General features: G+C 44.3%; 1 protein-coding gene across 2 annotated transcripts in view; it reads right to left on the bottom strand.

Annotated features, from left to right (window-relative positions):
• Positions 1 to 20,168, bottom strand: part of LOC138249738 (beta-arrestin-1) — a 702,383-nt gene extending 682,215 nt beyond the window's left edge. Inside the window, exon 1 of one of the 2 annotated variants that reach the window (XM_069203796.1) lies at positions 19,611 to 20,168. In XM_069203796.1, coding sequence (XP_069059897.1) covers positions 19,611 to 19,630 — 20 coding nt within the window. In that variant the 5' untranslated portion in view covers positions 19,631 to 20,168. The remainder of the gene's footprint in view (positions 1 to 19,610) is intronic. The other variant, XM_069203797.1, reaches the window with a different exon arrangement.
• Between the last annotated feature and the right edge of the window lie 764 nt (positions 20,169 to 20,932).

The raw sequence follows: 20,932 nt of genomic DNA, 5'->3' as shown, positions 1-20,932 counted from the left end.
AGGACTCTGCTGCTTGAGAACTACAGTCAAAAAACTTAATGATAATAACAAGCATGCCATTATGGTCTTGGTGATGCTCATAGTCCGCTGCAAGAAGGCTACAGGCAGAAGGCTGCAGAAATTATGTGATCCTGTGGCTGCTACTTTTTTCGCATAGTTATGGATTTGCCACATTTGCCACATAATCTATCTCTGCTGCATAACCTGCAGATTTTAACCAAAAAATGTTTGTGTCTGTGTCAAACGGATCAAAAGTTACTTAAAACATGCCAACATGTTTGCACACACTAGATGGCCCTTTGCAAAGGTTAACTGGTCATCTTTCAGTCACTTTTTTCTGTACTTGGTTGTTAAACTGGTAGTGACAGGGGCAGTTCCTCTCCAATGGCGTAGGAGCGTTGCCCCACTGGCTAGGAGCCAGCAGCAGAAAAATAAAACAATACTTAAATATCATTTTATTTTTCTGCTCCTGGCTCAGCCAGCATGTGAGGGGAGGGGTGGGGTTGTGCCTCGGAGGTAGGTTGTGATGAGAGAGTGCACTAAGCGTGCATGTGTGTTTGGACGGCCTAAGACGGCCAACCAAACACACATGTGCACTTAGGTTTCTCCAGCCGGCTGTATACACAGCCGGCTAAAGAAACAACACAGACCCCAGGGATGTGTATGAGTGGCAGGCCAAGCTGCTCAGACCAATCCTGGCGCTGCTTTCATGCTAGCTTTAGCGTTTAAGGAGCACCAGGATTGCTGGGAAGCCTGTTCTGGTAACACCAGATCAGGAAAGGACGACGAGTGAGGCGGCAGGAGAGGATGGCAGTGGCGAACGGTAAGTCTTTTTTTTTCAATTTATCCCCTGCTCTCCCATTGTCCCCCTTCTCCTCCCTTTAATATTTGCAGCAGCCGCCGCTGGGTACTAATGAGATGAAATCTGTGCACAGACAGATTTAAAGATTACAAAGTAATGAGGAAATACTATATAAAATTATGCCTCATATGCCACATAATTTGCGTTTTCTAGCCACATAATTTAGTCAAACCTGCTGCATAATTTGGTGTTCCCATGCCACAAAATTCCAGTGGCCCTTGCTGTAGAGCTGAAGCCATATTTATCGACAAATCACTCAAGTGACCATACCTGTACTACGTTATCAATCAATTATCAATCTTTTGTCTCATGTATTTTATATTGGATTTTCGCAATTTGCACATTTACGATAAGCACTATTGCGCACTTTACGGAACTTTACCATTGTATGAACTTCTGATGTGTTTTTTCGTTTTTGTTTAAATGTACTGTTCATATTGATTACTTTTATGTGGACCTCGGTAGAGATCCAAAACATAAATACAATTTAATTGATTGGTTGGAAACTGATTGGTATTAGGTTATCACGTGTACTGACCTTTGTCACAATACTTTCAGATATAAAACGACACAGCACAGATCTCTAGATTTGAATATATTAATACACAGCCTACGGTGGCTTTTTTTGTGAGGAGGTGGGCTATTTTTTTCAATTTTATACTTGGACCGGAGAGTGTGAGAGAAAGGAAGAGAAGAGAGAAAAGGGAGGACGTGAAAGAAAGTTCGGAAAGCAGCGGTAAAGGGATAAAGAAAGAGTTAAAGGACTGGTGAGAGTGAGATTAAGGGAGAGGAGGTGTAGAATAGTGGGACTGAGAGGCATCAACACCAAGCAGCCTCAGTATGTGCCATCCTTGGATTTGAGCACCACCAGAAGAGGGACCCCACCCGAATTTGTGTTTTTTATTTGGCAAACACCTAATAATTTCTCATGGTCAGCAAGGTCCTAAACACTGGCTTATGCGCCTTATTTAACTTCTTTGCACATAAAAATATACATAAGGACCTACATATGTATGATGATAGATATGGCCTGGTATGTACCTACAGGAGCCTTTCATGTTCAAATCTGCAGTTTTAGGTCATTGAAGCGAAGACCGTGGAAGTGCAACCTGAGTACAACTTTGTTTCTAAAGATGCCCATGAACTAAAGTCCCATTGCAGTATTTACCAGGAGTGGAGTCCCCACTTCAGGTCGGTAATTCCTTCCCTACGAGTTTTTCAGCCAGAATGTGGAAAAATATGCAGGACCAGAGTTTATCTGACCCACTCATCCATGTTTTTTCTGATTGCAGTGTTGTTTCTGTGCACACATTCCTCCGGGTGCAGAAACACAGAGGGAGACACCTGGTGCAGAATCCCTCTGACCGGTTGATAACCAGGTCCTAAGAGTACAACTGATGCATTATTCAACTTTTTATATATTCTATATGACAATACCTAAATGTTGACTGTTGTAGTACAACTTTAAGTTTTCTTGTACTATTGCAGGGAATTCTATAAATGAAGAGTGCAACAGCAGCCGCCTTTCATCCTTGTATGTTGTGTGATGAGAACACCTAGATGTTGACAGTGGTCTACAGCCTTGGAATATTTAACACTTGTAAGTGTAACTGCAGAAAGGTCCATGTATTCGAAGCTAGCCTATCTAGCAAGTGAAAGTGGTACTGCACCCCTAGAAGTGCATTAAATGCCTGTATCAACCAGTATTTACTTTTAAACAGATAAGTGTTGCTGTCCACGTTTTTCTTAGGAGACCAGCCACCTACTTCTAAAACTGGTGCGGCCCACTTCTACCACTGTGGAAGGCCGCTAATTCATAGGAATCTCCATAGATTTAGGTAAAGTGGTACTTTGGTTGTGGCTGACTTCAGGGCATTTACCACAGTCAGACAATATCATTTTGGTCACTATATATGTAGTTTGCTATGAATGGTTAATGCTTCCTTTCTGGCACTATTGGGTGCAGTTCGTAATGTCATCACAAGGTGGTGTTACTGGAATGACATAACCATATCTAAAGGTGTGTTCCGTTCCAAATTTTGATAACCAAGTCCTGGGGACAAATGCAAACTGTCCCGGTCTCCAAAAATAAGTGCTGGCAGTGCCCACGGAAACTCCCAGTTCAAATTAAGGACTGGTACCAACATAGATATATTTAGAGTGCAACTGTAGCAGACGCTTTCCTCTACACATCTTTTCTCTCCCACGACCTCTACAGTATGACAGCAGTACTGCATCCTTATAACATGATTTAATGTTATTGAGGATGGTAGTACTTGTAAGTGAAACTGCAGAACTTTACCTCCAGAATTTCAGAGCCACGAGTATGGTCATTTGAGTGTTATATCAGCAGAGATGTCACCAGTTGTGTCAGTGATGATGTATTAGTGCAGTAATCTCCTGTGTCAATTGTAAGATTATAAGCAGTGCACGGGGGGGGGGGGGGAGTGGTAGGTTTTATAGCAATCATAAAAGGGGGCCTTCACAGCCTTGTTGCCTTTAAAGGTCCTTTCGACTGAAGATTTAGGAAAAATGTATGTCCCTTTAATATGGCAAATGTACATTAATTGTTCTTAGGCCTTAGGCAGTTGCTCTGATCCTTGCAAATGCAAATTACAACATATTTAAGAAAACAAGGCATAAAGTCGATATGATGTGGATGCAGAAACTCCTTATTTTACTGATTGCTGTTTTGTTTTTTTCCTTTTATTAAAAACAAAAGTCTATATATTGCTTTTGGACCCATTGGCTGTGTCCATCTTTTTTTACTCCATGCTCAAGCCTCCCTACAACTGGGAGTGTCGTCCCTTAATTCTTTCCCTCGTTCTAGTTTAACACCTAGAGACTTGCCCCTATAATGTTTTTTCGTTCTTTTGCTTCCTTTTGATTGCCTTCCTCTTAGCACAACATGCTGAGAATCTACCACAGTACAATTCGTGGCCTGAGGTCGATCGTGCAGTTGAATGAAAGGCCCCGTGGGAGTCCGCGCGGCACCGGAAGTCATTGCATGTAAGATGGTGCAGGCTTACAGCTGCAGACAATGGATGCTTCCCTGTGCAGGAAGCACGTATTTACCCCCGGCCTCATTTTATCCGACGATCCACTTCTGCATCAGCAGCGAAGCTGCACGTGCTGTTACAGAAATTAAAAACTCCCAAGCACCCCTCCCCCCTTCAAATATGTTCCTTTATCCTTCTTCTGTAAGAGTAAAACTATTCGTACACACGTCACCAGGTTCTTTAATGTCTGGGGAACTCCACGAAGCACGTGCCGAGGCTCACTCAATCATTTCTCCCAGTGTGTAGGAAATTAATGCAGTGTCTGATATATGGAACAGCCATTAATCCCCTTTGCTTAGCACTGCGGAGAAACCCAGCTAATTGTCTCCTTTTGATTGGCACAAACAGATGTCCATTGCCACCTCGTTCCGCCCTCCCTGCTGTGTTCACTGACACATGCTGTCACGTTTCCTTGAATGATACCCCTGCCATTATATGTAGTGCTTGAAATGGAAAAATAAAAGTGCAGGTAGTGTTTCTGTGAAATGCCGGCCAGGGCCGGCTTTAGGGCTGGTGACGCCTTGTGATATAGCTAATTTTGGCACCCAATGTCCACCCGGCAAATATGCCCCTCATCTCTCCATCTCTCCCCTTTCACATACATTCATGTGTTTTAAAGCACTTGTAAAGGCAGGCTTTACTAATCCATTCAGCTATATACATAAAATATAGGGGCATATTTCAGAGCCCCTAGCGCCATTCTAACGCCTTATTAGCGTAAAATTGTTTTACGCTAATGTGGCGTTAGAAGGCCAAAAATACCATGCAACATTTGCAAAGTGGCGCAATGCATGCATTGCGCCACTTTGTAACCCTTTGTGCTACATTATTCCTGCACCAGACATAATGTATGCAAAGGGGACATCCCCTGTTAGGGAGGGCCCAAAAAAGACGCAAAGAAATCTGTCAGATTTCTTTGCGTCATTTGTTTCCGGCACTTTTAACGCCTGCTCAGAGCAGGCATTAAAAGGAGGCTTACATTGGTTACAATGGGCCTCTGGGTGCTTTGCAGGATTAGCGTCAACATTTTTTGGGCTAATCCTGCAAAGCGCCGGACTAGCGTAAAAGATTCTGACGCTAGTCCCCGAATTACCACCATGGTGCCCCGTATTTTAAATATGACGCACACATGGTGGCGTTAGGGTGGCACTAAGGGGTGCAAGAAAAGTGACGCTGCACTATGTGCAGCGCCACTTTACTTAAATATGCCCCACAATTCTGTTTTTTGCAGCAAGCATATTAACCCTCTGTGCTACTTTATGTTGAGTCAAAACTGCCGCTAGGCAAAACTCCCATCTCTCTCTCTGGAAAATTAATCACAAGAGGTATCTTGACATTTTAATTGCTTCCTGAAGGCTGGATGCACAAGAAACTTTTCAGCAGGTGCTTTTAAATCACAAGTTTCAGAAGTTATTGCTAAACACAGCGCCCCCCCCCCCCCTGAGGTCAGCGCCCGGTGCGGTTGCACCGCCCAAAAGCCGGCCCTGGTGGCAGTACTCTCCAATTAGAAGTATTATGTTTTTCTTGAGAAGTGCAGGTACTCTCCCTCTCAAAATAAAAAGACGCCGGTACTCAGTACCGGGCAGTACCGGACCATTTAAAGCACTGATTATATGTTATATCCCAGCAGCAGGCTTGTTAGCAAATTGGGATCCCCCAAAAGGTGCCCTTTACAAATTGCTAATAAGGGCTTTCAAGATCTGGGCATAGAGATAAGAGAAAAGCATAGCGTCTTAGAACGCAACCTAATGACCTCCTGTAAAAAGATAAAGCTGACGTATCACATCGGATGAATATCCTGTGTTCTTTGATAGGTCAACCCGCCATTTCTAGAATGATAACCCTTCTGAGCTCGAATACCTGCTTCAGGATACCCCATTCCAACCCTGGCATGTTCTTTCAAGAAGAGGTAGACACTGTAACTAGAGTTCTGTTGTGGGATGAGGGGATAGCCCACATTGCACTCTTCACCCTGCAATGGGGGTATATGTTGGGGGCATTGTATTTCTGAACCTCCGAAAATATTGTTGGGCCTGACAACTTAATATAATAAATGAGTGAGCATTGGATGAGCAGCAGGAACTATCAGTGATGGCAGCCAGATTGGGTGGAACCTAAGGGATACTTAAGAGCATTGCATCATGGTCGACACTTGAAGGCGTGACCAACATACAGCAAAGCAGTATTCAAAATATGAAGAGGGGCAAGCCTTCACATTGTATAGGGAAACGCCCTGACGCTGGTGACACCCGTGAGGGATTCCGCCATATTGGAGCATCCACAGATGCTAGACGGACAGCATTCTTGGAACACTATTAGGATCTCACAACTAGAGGATATATGGGGACCAGATTGTTTAAAAGAAATTAAAGATCTCCGGGAGGAATAAGAAACTTAGGGCCTGATTTATACTTTTTTAGCACTGCATTTGCGTAATTTTTTTATGCAAAAGCGCTGCAAACTAACAAAATACAATTATATTTTGTAAGTTTGTGCCTGTATTGCGTCAAAAAGTGACGCAATTGAAGCACTAAAAAAGTATAAATCAGGCCCTTATTTTATACAATATAAGACTTATACAAGTTTTTTTATCTCCCCCTTGCTCATGAATGGATGTCTTTTTTGCATATCTGTTCCCTCACTCCTGACTTTCTGGCTTTCCTCCTTGTTCTTTGGTTTGTCCCAACGGAGGAGCATTGCAGTCCCACAGTGTTTCTTTTGGATAAGTTCTATACTTCCGCTGCTGATGTCATAACCTTTTATGGCAGTGTATGAGGGAATATATTTTCTTCCTCTGTCTCCTTGCTCTGTCTGCCTATCATTCAGCCCGCTCTCTATTTAAAATGTCCCCATTGCATCTTGCCCATCTTCGCAGCACACAGCTAATACAGAGGCGGGACTTACAACTTCAAATGGTTTTAAAACAATTGCAAAATGGCTTCCCAAGCACATGCATGCACCACCACCATCTAATAATGTTTTTTTTCTTTAGTTTTCTGAAAACCAATAAAAGATGACCACCATGCAGGTGCATGCATGCATTGTTGCCGTCTAATGGTAATTTTTTTAAAAAAAGGTTGAGTAAAACTGTAGCAAAGTAGCTGCTGAGCGTGGCAGCCGTATTGCCAGTCAGATGTGTATGGGTTCCCGAATCCTGTGTTTTCTTCTTTGTACATTTGTATTCCATATTATGCATATGGAAATACAATAACCAGATTCAGTGCTAAAACTGGAATGGATAACTTCCTTACTACTGGCAAGAAACCACTTGAAACCTCTTAGGGAAAGACAAAATTCCCTTTCATCTCACTATTCCTAATTTGTAATTAAATCCATCAAGGAAAAAATCATCATGCAATCGCAGCATATCCCAGTTGGAATATCCTCCCTGATCCCTGTGCACTTGGCTGCAAGTCTATGGGCCATATGTACGAACGCATTTTCCAATAGACACAGAATGGTCAAAACTGCTTGCTACATCTGGCCCTATACTCCCATCTTCCAGCACTTTATGAAATGACACCTGGTGGAATCACAGCCTAGTATGCAGTGAAGACTGTTTTAAGTAACAAAATACTATTAGCACTCACTCACTCGCTCACTCACTCAATCAATTGCCTTGCTCTTCTGTTTGTTCACTCATAGCCTCAGTTTGACTCTGAATTATATAGATCTTTAAACAACATCCAAAACACATATTTTATCTCACTAGAAAGAGAATATTAGAAATATAAGAGGGTACCTATTAGATGGAAACAGTAAATAGATTAGACGAGAAATCTAAAGACCTGATTAAGAGATGTCAACTGAATGAGCCAGTGAAGAAATAATTGACCAAGCGAGTTCACAACTTTCTACATACTTTTATGGTTTTCTTCGAATTAACATGCTGGAGTACTTCTGCCCTAAGGTTGTGTAAAGCTTTTTTCCTCCGGAAGTATGCATAAATCCCACAAAAAACATGAAAATCTGGTGAAGCACTTGTAGTTCACTATTAGCGGTGCTTCTGCATGAAAATCTGAACTTCTGCAACCATGATTTATGCAAGTGGTTTTTGTGCTGATGCACTCATGAGAAAACATGACTAGTAATGTATGTGCTTGCATACAAAATATATGCTTGTTACCGGTGCAACATGGTCTCCCAGTACTCGCAGGAAACAGCAACACAAGAATGTCTTGGAGATATCAGCTCCATCTAACCCTCATGATAGAAAGCTATACAAGTGAGTAGGCATGGGAAGAAGGAAACTCCAAGAGCAATAGGAAGGCCAGTAATGGAGCGCTTCACAAGACTACCCTGGCTTAATAAAAGCTTTCGGAGGTCCTAATCCTGAGATAGACAATTTCTGCTCCTGTATTTGTAAGTCTTCCTTCAGCTACTTTAGGAGGTAGTGTTTTATCCACTCGCATCCTTGATCAAGTCATGCCATATGACTATTTGGAGTCATGTGCTCTACTGGGCATCAGCACACGTCTGTAAATAATTTAGTGGTCAACATTTCACAATATTTCATCACAGTAGGCCCTTGGACTCTTCTCCACGGCTTTGACAGCTCACCGGGATCATCTCAGATGTGTACTTTCTGCTCTAATGTTCTCTGCTACAAATTGCTAGATTGGGTCTCGCGTCTCGACTGCTATTTGTACACATATGGGGGGATATTTATAGTGCCCTAGCGCCACCTGGCACCACATTACCGTAATTGTTTTTTACGTTCATGTGGCCCAACAAAGCTGAAATCCCCACGCCTTATTATGGGTGGTGCAATGCATGCATTGTGCCACCCTGTAACCCTTTGTGCTACATTATGCCTACGCCAGGTATAATGTATGCAAAGGGGTGTTCCCCTGTTAGGGGAGCCGGAAAAATGGGATAAGGAAATCTATGAGGTTTCCTTGCGCCATTTTTTGCAGCACTTTTAACGGCTGCTCAAGAGCAGGCATTAAAAGGGAGCTTCCATTCTTTAGAATGGGGCCCTATGTAGTCTGCTGGAGTAGCGCCAATATTTTGGTGCTACTCCTGCAGAGTACATCAATAGCGTAATGAATAATGATGCTATTGTCCCCTACGCCATGGTGCACCATATTTTAAATACGGTGCACATATAGTGGCGGTAGGGGGGTGCGAAGGAGCTCAGGGAAAGTGGCGCTGCACTAGGTCCAGTGCCATTTTCCATAAATCTGCCCGATGATCTCTCATTTAAAGCGCTCTGAGGCTACTGTTTAGTGGCTTGCAGAGCTTTACAAAAAATCACACATAAATAAATAGCTATACAAAATATTTAACTTCTCGTAGGGGTAGTAATGAAAGTTCAGGCAAAACCAAGTCCCCACTTCCACACTATGAGTTGGATCGAACAGCAAGTACTTTGGTGTTACTTGCATTGGGTTTTCCACAGAGTAATGATTCGTGGGAGTTATTTGGTAGATTACACACCAACCAGTGAAGATTTTGTGCTCTTTTTACCAACTGTGTGGATAGAGTTACACTCCCACCTGCCACCCCCACTCCCCGGCCAATATGTTTCCAGCATGGTTTGTATTTTTATAACAACGCTGGTAAAAAATCAACTGATTTGCATATGGCTGGGTCCAAACTGGGGTGGCATGGTGAGCAAAACCCAGATCTGTGACTGGGGGTGAGTGTTTGCATTGTTCAGCACTCCGTCCATCATCCTTTTGTGTTGCTAAAGTTGCCCCAAGTGGGAAGGGTATGCCCAGACGTGGGTTCCTTGTTCACTGTGCCACTGGATTAAAGCTAACCTGGCTGATGATGAAGGGTGAAACCCTGAAACCGGTCCCAGGATGCTTGTTTCCGGTCCAGGGGGGACCTAGCTTGGCAGTTCGGGCTGGACTGTTCCCAGGAGGAACAGGGTCAAGACTGATTTGCTTATGGCTAGGTCCAAACTGGGATGGCATGGTGAGTAAAAGAACGATGGATTAAACCCAGATCTGTGACTGGGGGTGAGTGTTTGCATTGTTCAGCACTCCGTCCATCATCCTTTTGTGCTACCAAAGTTGCCCTAAGTGGGAAGGGTATACCCAGACGTGGGACCCATGCGCAATGTGCCACTGGATTCAAGCTAACCTGGCTGATGAAGGGTGAAACCCTGAAACCGGTCCTAGGATGCTTGTTTCCGGTCCAGGAAGGACCTGGCCTGGCAGTTCGGGCTGGACTGTTCCCCGGGGGAACAGGGTCAAGACTGATTTGCATATGGCTGGTTCCAAACTGGGGTGGCGTGGTGAGCAAAAGAACAATGGATTAAACCCAGATCTGTGACTGGGGGTGAGTGTTTGTATTGTTCAGCACTCCGTCCAGTTTGCATTAAAATATAGACGTAGAACTGCAAACACACAAATTAGTTATCCTGCTTGATTAATGAAGCAAAATTGAATTAAAAAAGAAATCAAATTCAGAACAAATCCAATTAAAGTAACAACTACTCGTCCTCTTAGAATCTGACATAAATTAACAAATGACCAATATTTTTATCTATTTAGCTCTACTTGTTCAAATCGTATCGTGCAAGAAGAAATGAGTAATTATGACCATACAGCATTTTTTACTAGTTTACTATTTTTTGTCCTGGGCCCGCATTACTGGTTTGGCTTACTGCCCTGGTTAGCTCTGCAGCACACCTTTAACAAATTCTCATTGGGAGAGGCCACCCGATTAGTTAATGCGCTGCCCCTCATGGAGCCATGAACTTGTGCCTCGTGGACATCATTTAGGGATTCACAGGGGTCGCAGCTGCGACCCCTGGCTTGCCCCTTGGGACCCCTGAACCTTCCATTGCGACCCCTGGCCTCAGAGGTGGCAAAATCAGTGCCTGGTTGGGGCTCCACTTCCATGGTTTTCTGTCAGTTTTTTATTACACAAATTGTAAATAACATTTTTCACTAGCAGTGTAATAAAAATGGAGTACAAATTAGCTGGAATATGACACTCTGTGGCAGCTAAGGTATGTAAGAATGCTTTTAAGTGTATGTTGTGTGTGTGCTTGTGGGTGAGAGTGTGTTTATATGAGAGAATATGTGAATATGTGTGTAAGTGTGTTTGTGAGTCAAAGTAAAGGTCAGATGGCGTGTGATGTCACTTCTGCTACCCCTAGCATTTTGGTGAATTGACAAGCAAATGGTCCCGGCCCTGGCTGGGGTTATTGTATTAGTAAAAGGCGGGATAGCGGTTTGAAGCCACCGCTTCCCTTTCACTGTGCTGGCAGCAACTGGCCTAGAGTTCAAAGAAGTACAGATATCCCCCCTTGTAGGTGGGTGCAGAAAGAGGTAACTGCACCCATCTTCAGGGGTATCTCTGAGGCAGTCCTTTGGACCCCTTGCCTCCCTTTCAAGGGCAGCTTTCAGGAGGGGTCAAAGGGTGCACTGCCTGTCGCCACCTCAAGGTGAAGCACCGTAGGTGCATCCCTTGACAGCTGCTCTGCCTCTGCGCTTGTCTGTAAAATGGCACAACCGCAGAAGCAAGGTGTTTCCTCATTTGCAAAAGTCCACGCCCCCATGCAAATGAAGGACCGTCTTCTTGAGATTGCATCAGCGCACATATAGCGCCAGTCTGATCTGTATTGCAGATAGGAGCTGCACAAGAATAAGAAGCCCCTTCTGTAATACCAAAGTGCCCCTGGGTGCAGAAAGAGGTTGCGCATGGAGCACTTAGCGTACTACAGCCCCCGATGTATCACACTCCCCACCAATGAAACGTGGCCTTCGATCTCTTCCACATCCCCCAAGTCAGAGTCCTTCCTCCTTTCAAAAGCTAGAGCTCGCCACTTTGCTTCCATCCACCAAAAGACTTCATTGGCCAGAAATTCTTACGCTACTTCCCTATTTTTGTGTCACTACAGGGATCCCTATCACCTACATACTACTTGGTCCTGTTTGGTTAGCTCACTTTTCTAATTCCTTCACAAGTGTGATACAGTTGTGCAAGCTGATTCCTGGCAGGGTCAGTGAACTGAAGATCATTAGTTTCAAGAGGCTCTATTTTAGAGCTGTAACTTATTTTTTAGTAAAAAATGTATCATATTTTCTGTTCTCAACCTCAGGCAACAAAGCCTCGTGTTCCCTTACTTCCTCTAATTTCTGTTTGTTTACTTTTTGTCAGATGCCACTTTGTTGTTTCGTTTCTGTGTATCAACTTTCCTGTCACTTTCAATGCTTCTTTCATTCCTAATACTTTGTAAATTTGTTTCAGCATTGTCCTTACCTCTCCATGGACTTGATTTGTTTACAAAAGATTTACACTGGCACATAAAACAGGGCACAACCACTTTTCATCATTTTGCTTCTGAAGTACTACAAAATGGAGCATACAAATTGTGCCCCAGTCTTTCTCGTGGAGAAGGTTTTTTACCAGGTCAAAAATTAGGATATGGATTGCGGAACAATTGACAACAATGTAAATTGCACATTTTAATGTAAATCATTTTGTAGAGAATGAAACATTTTAAACTGAGCTAACCTGATTTTGTATTGATTGTGCTCCTCGCGTAATAAATGATGGAACAGCTAGAATACCTAAACTAAAGGCAATATTTAATGGGTGAAAAGTAGAGAAAGTGTATTTTCGCCAGTTCTTATTATGTTAATAATAGTAAAAACTAAAATAAAATTAGCTTATGCCAGGTTTTGGTGCAAATACCACCTTCTCCAGCCCGTATCACGCAAGAAGCGCGAATGCTGCAAATAGATGTCCTTGCTTTCTAAACTGTGCAAAGTTTTAGTAATGCACCAAAATCATATAGTCATGTCAAAATACAACCCTAGCACCACATTACAGACGTTTTGCAATGAAGGGAAAATCCGGAAATGTCCATTTGCAGTATTTTTTATGCTAGTTTACTAAGAAATGGTGCAAACAGTATTTACGTGCACAACACAGACCAACAATATTTTATGCTATTTTTCTCATGCTCCTATAAAAACAAATTAATGAAATATATTTCGTTCACTTTTCAAAGGAGAAAAGATGAGAAAAAGATTTCAGACAATATCAATTAATTCCATTTCATTATATAAGTAGCAGAATTAATTCAAAATCACTTCACCATGTGTTTTTAAAAGGCCATTCATGGGGTGGGATCACTTAATAGTCTATCATAAAAGTGCAACTTCGTTGCATGGATGCCAATATGTCTCTGAAAAGCTAGTTCGAGTCTAAACTCATAGCTTCCTTGGATCCATCTTCCTCCCCAGCCATTTTTGTCTCACAATTCAGATGGCTTTGTTACTGCAATAAAATATCTTTTGAGGGTGGTGGTACCTCACAAATTAATAGCACAGCAGCCCAATGCTGCAAATGCTACTCTAGGGTGGCAAGTCATCGCCACGAAATTGTCCTTCAACTACTACTGATGATTCCCTTCACCTTCCTGATCTTGCATCAACATTTGCAATAACTTCTAGTCCTGGGCTCTCAGAACACAGTGGCATCGATCCTTTAAATGTTCAGACTGATCAGTACTGTTCAGCTCTACTTTCTCTTCGGATATTGCTTACACGATTGTCTTCTGATGCCCTCCATTTGTTTTAACTCTCTCTCCTAAAATTTCCGTATAAGGCACAAAGCAAACGACTTAGGGAGCCATCTACTCAAATTGTAGCACTACATGCCATACACACTTGACTTGTTTCTTGTGGGGGTGGCACCAGGTTCATCAAATGGCACAAGGGTATACCTTTCCCTACTGTCCACCCACCCCCCAGTGCCTAGAACTTCTACGGCCACTGCTCAAGTCGCTTCAAGTTATAGAATCTACAGTAGACATATTGCTTCCCACTGGCAAAAAAACTCTAAGCAAGTCCTGGTGCTTCCACTAATGTAAGGCCTGGGGCTCAGGACACGTTCCTTTCTGATTCGATAACCCAAAGTATGTCACATGCTGTCTCTGGTCATGATCTAACTGTGCCTAGAAACCTTGTTGTTGCGTGTCATGGTCTTCTTGAGCTTGCAAGCACTTGACATGCTCCTCCTGGTGCTGACCGAATATCTTCTTCTCATCCTACAACCAGTGGTGTACTGAAACTTGAGTGGGGTACCCCTGCCAAGTGCATTGAGTGCCCATCACCCGTGCACTGTTTACTATCTTGAGAAGGCCCCCTGGAGGTCTACGGTCCCCCCGCACCACAGGGGCTGCAGGGGCTGTCGTTACGCCAGTGCCTTCAGCCATGGGCACCTTCAAAAGCTCTTCACTTTGACCGCCTATCAGCTTAAGAACAAAAAAAGACTTCGAAACTGGAGAAAAAAAATTATGTCTTCGAATACAAAACTAGGCCTTCCCAAAATTTAAATTATGTGTGTGTAATTTGCATACTTTTGGGAATTTCATGTTATGCTTCTTATGCAAAATTCTGAAATTATGCCACTACACCACTTTGTGTAATTATACACTACTGGTAGCAAAAATTTACAATAACTGCAATATGCAGTAAACATTTACCATGAACAGGCAGGCACAACAGAACACAAGTGGCTGTTGTTCCTGGTTCTTTTGTTTTTCCATAATTCTTTTCACGCATATGCGTTCTCACATCAACAATTGACATAAAGACTCCTGTTGCACTAAAACAGAGCATAATAGTGGATTTTCATTTCAGTATTAACACATAATTTTGCATAATTATGTGAAAGCCAATGAGACAAACTTTGCTCACCCCACTTTGTTGAATCTATTTAATTCTACCTGCTGTGAAACTAACATGCTAAATACAAGTCAGTTTTCTGCAACAGCAGCTTATCAGACAGCTCTATGATTACTTCAAACATCAAGGTTCCTCGGTCTACCACTGTCATAACTTCTGAAGCTCCTTCCAAACCAAAGACATTTTGTGCTATTCCAGCCTCCACATTGAGTCAGTCTCAAATACTGGGCTCCTTGGGATTTGACTCTTTTAGCTTTAATGCAAAATATTCAAATTTTCACCTCCTATGTTTTTTTGCTAAACTGCTCTGCTGTTCGCCAAGTAACCCATGGTACTTCACAGTTTCAATGTAATTTATTTAATTTCTTGCACATTTATTACATTGTTTCTTTTGTGAGTAACTCAATCCTCTCTCCTAAAGAATTGGCTTGGGCCTAGTTTAACAGTGTTATCTGTAAGATCCCCTAAGCATGTATAGATGATCTTTTCACCACATCACGTGTAATAAAGGGTGCATCTGGTACCATCGTGAACATGCACATAAGTGATGGGTTAATAATCCAGGGAGTTCCACACAGTCCACTTAGGTATGATTTGAATGCTACTCTCCATATATTGAGCTAAGAGCGAATCGCCAACACCTCAAAGACTTTGGAGGCAATGAATCTGGTTGGAATCAGCCTGACAGTGAGTGTTACCTTTCCCGAAAGTTAGAATCTGGCATCTTTAGAACTGCAACAACCTCTTGTATATAAATTGCATCAGATAATTAGTGCTCCAACAGTGTACCCTCCTAACTAGGTTATTCTTCAGGTAAGTCTCTTGTCCTGGAATGTTGCCCGTCTTTCCCGCCAATTCTCAAAGCCCTACTTTTTGTCAGCTAATTTTGAAATACTCTAGATTGGTTTTCCATAGTGTATACCCAACCAAAATATTCCAGATGTATTAGTATTTTGAATTAAGGTCTACCATATGGAGGGCTTGGCATAGCTATTGCTGATAAATGATGCTCTGCTCCCAAGGGTTCATTTTGTTTTCTCCCGGTACTTTAGCTGTGGAGGTAGGCATTGCAATGAATTACAATTACAATGTGTTCTATTCTTAACTATTTTCCAGCTTGTAGAAGCAATACGTTGTTGCTAAATAAGATTTTAAAATGCAAAATGAACTATGTTCTCACTAAATGGAAAAAAGTGTGATATGGAAAAACTATTTTAATAGTAACATACAAGCCTTCTGTCCAAAAAATGATCTTGTGTCATAATATGTTTCACTTGGGTTCCAGGGCTTTAAATGGGCCGAGTCCCTCTGGGTCTCATACGCAGTAAGAATTAAAAACTGACATTGATAAGGGTCACTATTGGGCCCTATATGTATGTCCTCAACTTTACAAGAAAACATACTGATCAATTTCTGAACAATGAATGTAAAAAGGTTAAGGCAATCCATGTCAGCAATTTAGTTCCTGTTTACATTTTACATGTTTACTTAATCTTGTATTCCCTAAGAGTGTTTGACATTTGCAGGATGATGTGTCTCATTATTTTTTTCATCTGTGTAACATATTACTCTTGTATAGTGCATACTTTGAATCGAGTCACCTCCAGGTGTTTATAAAGGGATCTCGAGTTCAGACTGAAGGCAGTGCAAATTTCTCTCTGTGCCTGTCAGTGGGTCAAAAAGTTGTTCACAATCCATGCCCATCCAATCCCCGTTCTCACTGCAGCGCACATTGGGCAACGGTGGTGTGTTCCAGTTGCATTTGATATTCTGTGCAGGGTTCGCTGTGTGAAGAGGGTACAGAGTTGTCATAATATTGTCACGGCGACAGTAAAAGAAAATGCAGTGTTTGCAGGTGAGTGGGTGCATTGTGTGTTTCGGGGTGGAGAAGTGAAGGAGATGCGAGGAAGTGCATTCAGGAAAAAGTGAAAAGAGAGCGATGAAGAGGAAAGAGATGAGGTACAAGATATGCTGATGCAGGCAGTGCTTAATTTGAAAATAAAGAGGTGCCGGTGCTCAAAGCCCTTCTCTTAAACATGAGGCTGCTGTAATTAAATCTGCCAGCACTGAATACTGAGGCATCATAACCCTGAAGCCATCTCGAGCCTCTTCAATCCATTTACGGCCACCACTGCCCCTTCATCTCATCCTACAACTTTCTACTTTCTCCCTTTATGACGCTTTTTAGTTTTTTGCTCGCAGCAAATGCTTGAGGCAGAAGAATAAGCCCCAGCCCTCACACCGGAAACAACAAGCACAAATTAAGCACTGGATGGAGGAGATGTGGAGAGTAAAAGGCCGTATATTTCTAACATAAAGAGAACATTATGGGAGTGACTGAAACACTTTGAAGACCACTATCCCTTCCGCAGGACTCAGTAACTTTTAATTCAGTCTCAGAATTTAAGAACATTTTTCATTATACCCATATACAAAAAATCATTGTGGTCACTCATTTATCCTAAACAGCTAATAACCATTGACAAAACCAATAATCCTGGCTGGTTTTAGGTGTACGTCAGTTATTGTGTTAAATAACTGTATGCAATAGCTGAAAGTTCAGAGAGGCACAAAAATATCAGCCTGGTAGCTCATATGGAAATTACAGAAATGTAGTTTATATGTGTAGGTCACACCCTTAATTACATAGGACATGCCCCGGTTAGGGTCCCACCCCTCATTTTTTTCACCTCACTTATAGCCTTGGTTGGTTCACTCCACACGTTTATTCATCCAAAGAGTACAAGTGATCACTGAGTTGAAAAACTGTTCACTGACAAGATTAGCTTGTGTTTGATGTATAGTCAGTGTGCCCCGGATGTACAAGCTGTGTAAATTGAGGGCCAGGTCTGTCATTTTATGTTTTAACTTAATCTCCGGACATCTCTCCCATTGCTGAAGTTTATCATCCAAAAGTCTATATCATTTATGACTGTACAGACAGAGTGCATTGTAGATCAGCTTATATTAACACCTGTGAAATTATTTTTATACCTGCAAAGGTTTTGATTCTATATGAAAAAATTAAATGCATTTGCGGAGAAAAACCTCCCTACAAATTTATCAGATAAGGGTTCCTACCACTTTGCGTATTGCAGCTCTGCCAGATCCATGGGTCATGTGCTGCTCCAGTCCAGGTTTCATCTCTTATTTTTACGACTTGTGGTCCTGCTAATTCCAAGATAGATTTAGACTGCAAGTTCCAAAATTCAAAGGAAAAAAAACCCTGGACTGGAGCTGCACATCGTGCATGAACCTGGGAAACCTGGCAGCCATGGTGTTCCTTCACATCAATTGAAGATTTCCCAAGCATTTATTACTATTTGACATGAGGTGTGTGCGCTTTGCAACCCAATGCATTCTGGGCGTTGTAGTCTGAATTTACTTTCTGTGAAATATTTAGACTAAGACACCCAAAAGCAATGAGTTCTAAGTGAAAGGCCAGAGACTGATTACAGAGTGAGGTGGCTGACCAAGTTTTACCCCCTTCCGAAGGGCCCACGCTGCCCCACCCTTGACCTTCGACCCCTCAAATGGCCAGAATGATGGCGACTTCTGTCCTGAGGCCAGCACAGCTGGAGCACTGGGATGGATGGCGGAGCCGAGGCCTGGCTCGCGCTATCGGTTACCAATCAATGCCCTCCCAGTATCCAGGGCTGCTGCATCCGCTGGACTCAGTGTAAACACGGCGCGGGGCACGGTGCCAGCTCGATGGCTCCAGTGGACACGACGAGGCCACGTGCGTCCCCGGAGCATCACGGGAGATGTCACCCTCGACCACACGGGAAGCTGCGGCCCGGCCCTCGCCTCCACGACAGCCTTCCTGTTTCTGAGTGTTAATGCCGAAGTGTTACCACGCTGTGCGCGCGCCACAGAGATAAAGCTAGCACGGGGCACAAGTTAAGCGAAGGCGCCAAACTTCAGACTGAATATTGAACTAAGTACCAACAAAGAGAGTCTCGGCTATCACCCCAGCCGTAGGTACAGGACAAGATTACTGAGCCCTCATGGGATTTCTATTTCAACATGTTTTATTTTTGCTATTTCAAATTGGCAGATGTGTGTTTTTTGATATCTTAAAGATATTCTGTCCATTGAAAATCTAGAGCGGTGTGTTTATTTTACTATTGCCTATATGTACTTATATTTGCTGTTTTGATCAATCTATTTAAATACATTTTTTAAGTTAAATAATGCAGGTTTACAGAGTCGACGTGTGAAACTCTGTGTGCCACATGCCTCCATGAAAACGTTACACCCTGTGGGAACCCAGTACTAAACATGCTTTGGCACATCCTGTCACTCGAAAAATGGGCCCAGAGATGAAATTGTGATTTCAGAAATAAAATACAGACATCCGCTTTTCGACCTAACCAAACTGTTTGATCCTGGACGAATCACGTTATAAACCTAAGTTTTAGCCACTTAAGCTGTCAAAACATGGAGCTAGTATAGAAACTGTCAAAGCGCCTAGAGGCGATCCGCAGCACTGTCGTGTGGACAACTGGCCTCTCCCGCTGCCCGTGCCTGGTGTTTTGAGGCAAGTGAGGGAATAATTCCGAGATGAGATGAGTCCTCTCTTGAGGTACACGTGTTTCCAAGCAGGCACTGCTTAGAGCTGTGACAGGGGCGCCGGGTCGGGTAACAGGACACGGTCCATTTGCACCACACACACGGGCTTCGTGCTTCGCCATTAGAGCGATCCATACACCATATTTCTAAGCAGCGTGATGCGTTTAAGTATTAATGCATTTCCGCCGTAGTGGCTCGCCGAGGCATCCCAGGCTATGTTTTGTAATTGCACAACCGAGCATCATAGCCAGTGCAAGCGGCGGCGGTGATAGCCATTTTGAAGAAATACACACAGCATGATTGGTAATACATGTCCTAAAAGCAGCCAGCCAGCGGCGCCTGTAAATGAGAAATGGACCACACGGAGGGACCACCCTGCTCTCCTGCCCCCGGGGCTGCCAGGAGCCAGGGCAGGAACGCGCCGCCTGAAATCAGTGCTCTAGAAGCGAATAGAGTTCCTACCTGGTGCCTTTGTCGCCCATGGCCACTCCTGTCCGCCTGACACTTGTTAGGACCCTGCCGGCGGGGCAGGGGCGGGGGTCGGTGTCAGTGGCTCCCAGGCAGGGGGCGCAGAAGCCGTGGACGGTCTCCGCTCCTCGCTAATGAATTGATGCTGGCTTGTCAGTCACCCAAAGTCCTCTCGCCTTCTGCTGCCGCGCCCTCCCTTCCTCTTCTTCGGAAGCAGAACAGGAAAGCAGCCCCTGTGCCCGAAGTACCCCGGCTGGGGGGGCGTGGGCGCACCCGAGGATTTTATCTGTCTGATCTCTGTCTCCTGATTTACGCGAAAGCTGCTCTGAGATCAGAGGCGGAGGCGGCGGTAGGATGACGGGGGCAGAGTGTAGCGCCCAGAGGGGGAAGGGATGCTGAGTGCATGTGTGGATGAGGGATTCCGCGGAGGCAGGACCCCGTCAGGCAGCCTGCCTCATCGCCCCACAGCCCAGGCTGCCTTCGGTTCCTGCGGAGACCCACCCCAGCACAGCTCACAGCTGCACTGCCCCGTCTCCTGCACAGCTCACAGCTGCACTGCCTCGTCTCCTGCACAGCCTCACAGCTGCACTACCCCCTCTCCTGCACAGCTCACAGCTGCACTGCCCCGTCTCCTGCACAGCTCACAGCTGCACTGCCCTGTCTCCTGCACAGCTCACAGCTGCACTGCCCCGTCTCCTGCACAGCTCACAGCTGCACTGCCCGGTCTCCTGCACAGCCTCACAGCTGCACTGCCCCATCTCCTGCACAGCTTCTAGCTGCACTGCCCCGTCTCCTGCACAGCCTCGCAGCTGCACTTCCAGGTCTCCTGCACAGCTTCTAGCTGCACTGCCCCGTCTCCTGCACAGCTCACAGCTGCACTGCCCGGTTTCCTTCACAGCCTCACAGCTGCACTGCCCGTTCTCCTGCACAGCTCACAGCTGCACTGCCCCATCTCCTGCACAGCCTTGCAGCTGCACTGCCCGGTCTCCTGCACAGCTCACAGCTGCACTGCCTGGTGTCCTGCACAGCCTCACAGCTGCTCTGCCCCGTCTCCTGCAAAGCTCACAGCTGCACTGCCCCGTCTCCTGCACAGCTCACAGCTGCACTGCCCGTCTCCTGCACAGCCTCACAGCTGCACTGCCCCGTCTCCTGCACAGCTCACAGCTGCACTGCCTCGTCTCCTGCACAGCTCACAGCTGCACTGCCCCGTCTCCTGCACAGCTCACAGCTCACAGCTGCACTGCCCGTCTCCTGCACAGCCTCACAGCTGCACTGCCCCGTCTCCTGCACAGCTCACAGCTGCACTGCCTCGTCTC

This window comes from Pleurodeles waltl, chromosome 8 (assembly GCF_031143425.1).
Source record: "Pleurodeles waltl isolate 20211129_DDA chromosome 8, aPleWal1.hap1.20221129, whole genome shotgun sequence".
Taxonomy (NCBI): domain Eukaryota; kingdom Metazoa; phylum Chordata; class Amphibia; order Caudata; family Salamandridae; genus Pleurodeles; species Pleurodeles waltl.
Note: the sequence above shows the minus strand (reverse complement) of the source record. Positions and strands in the feature narration are given on the sequence as shown.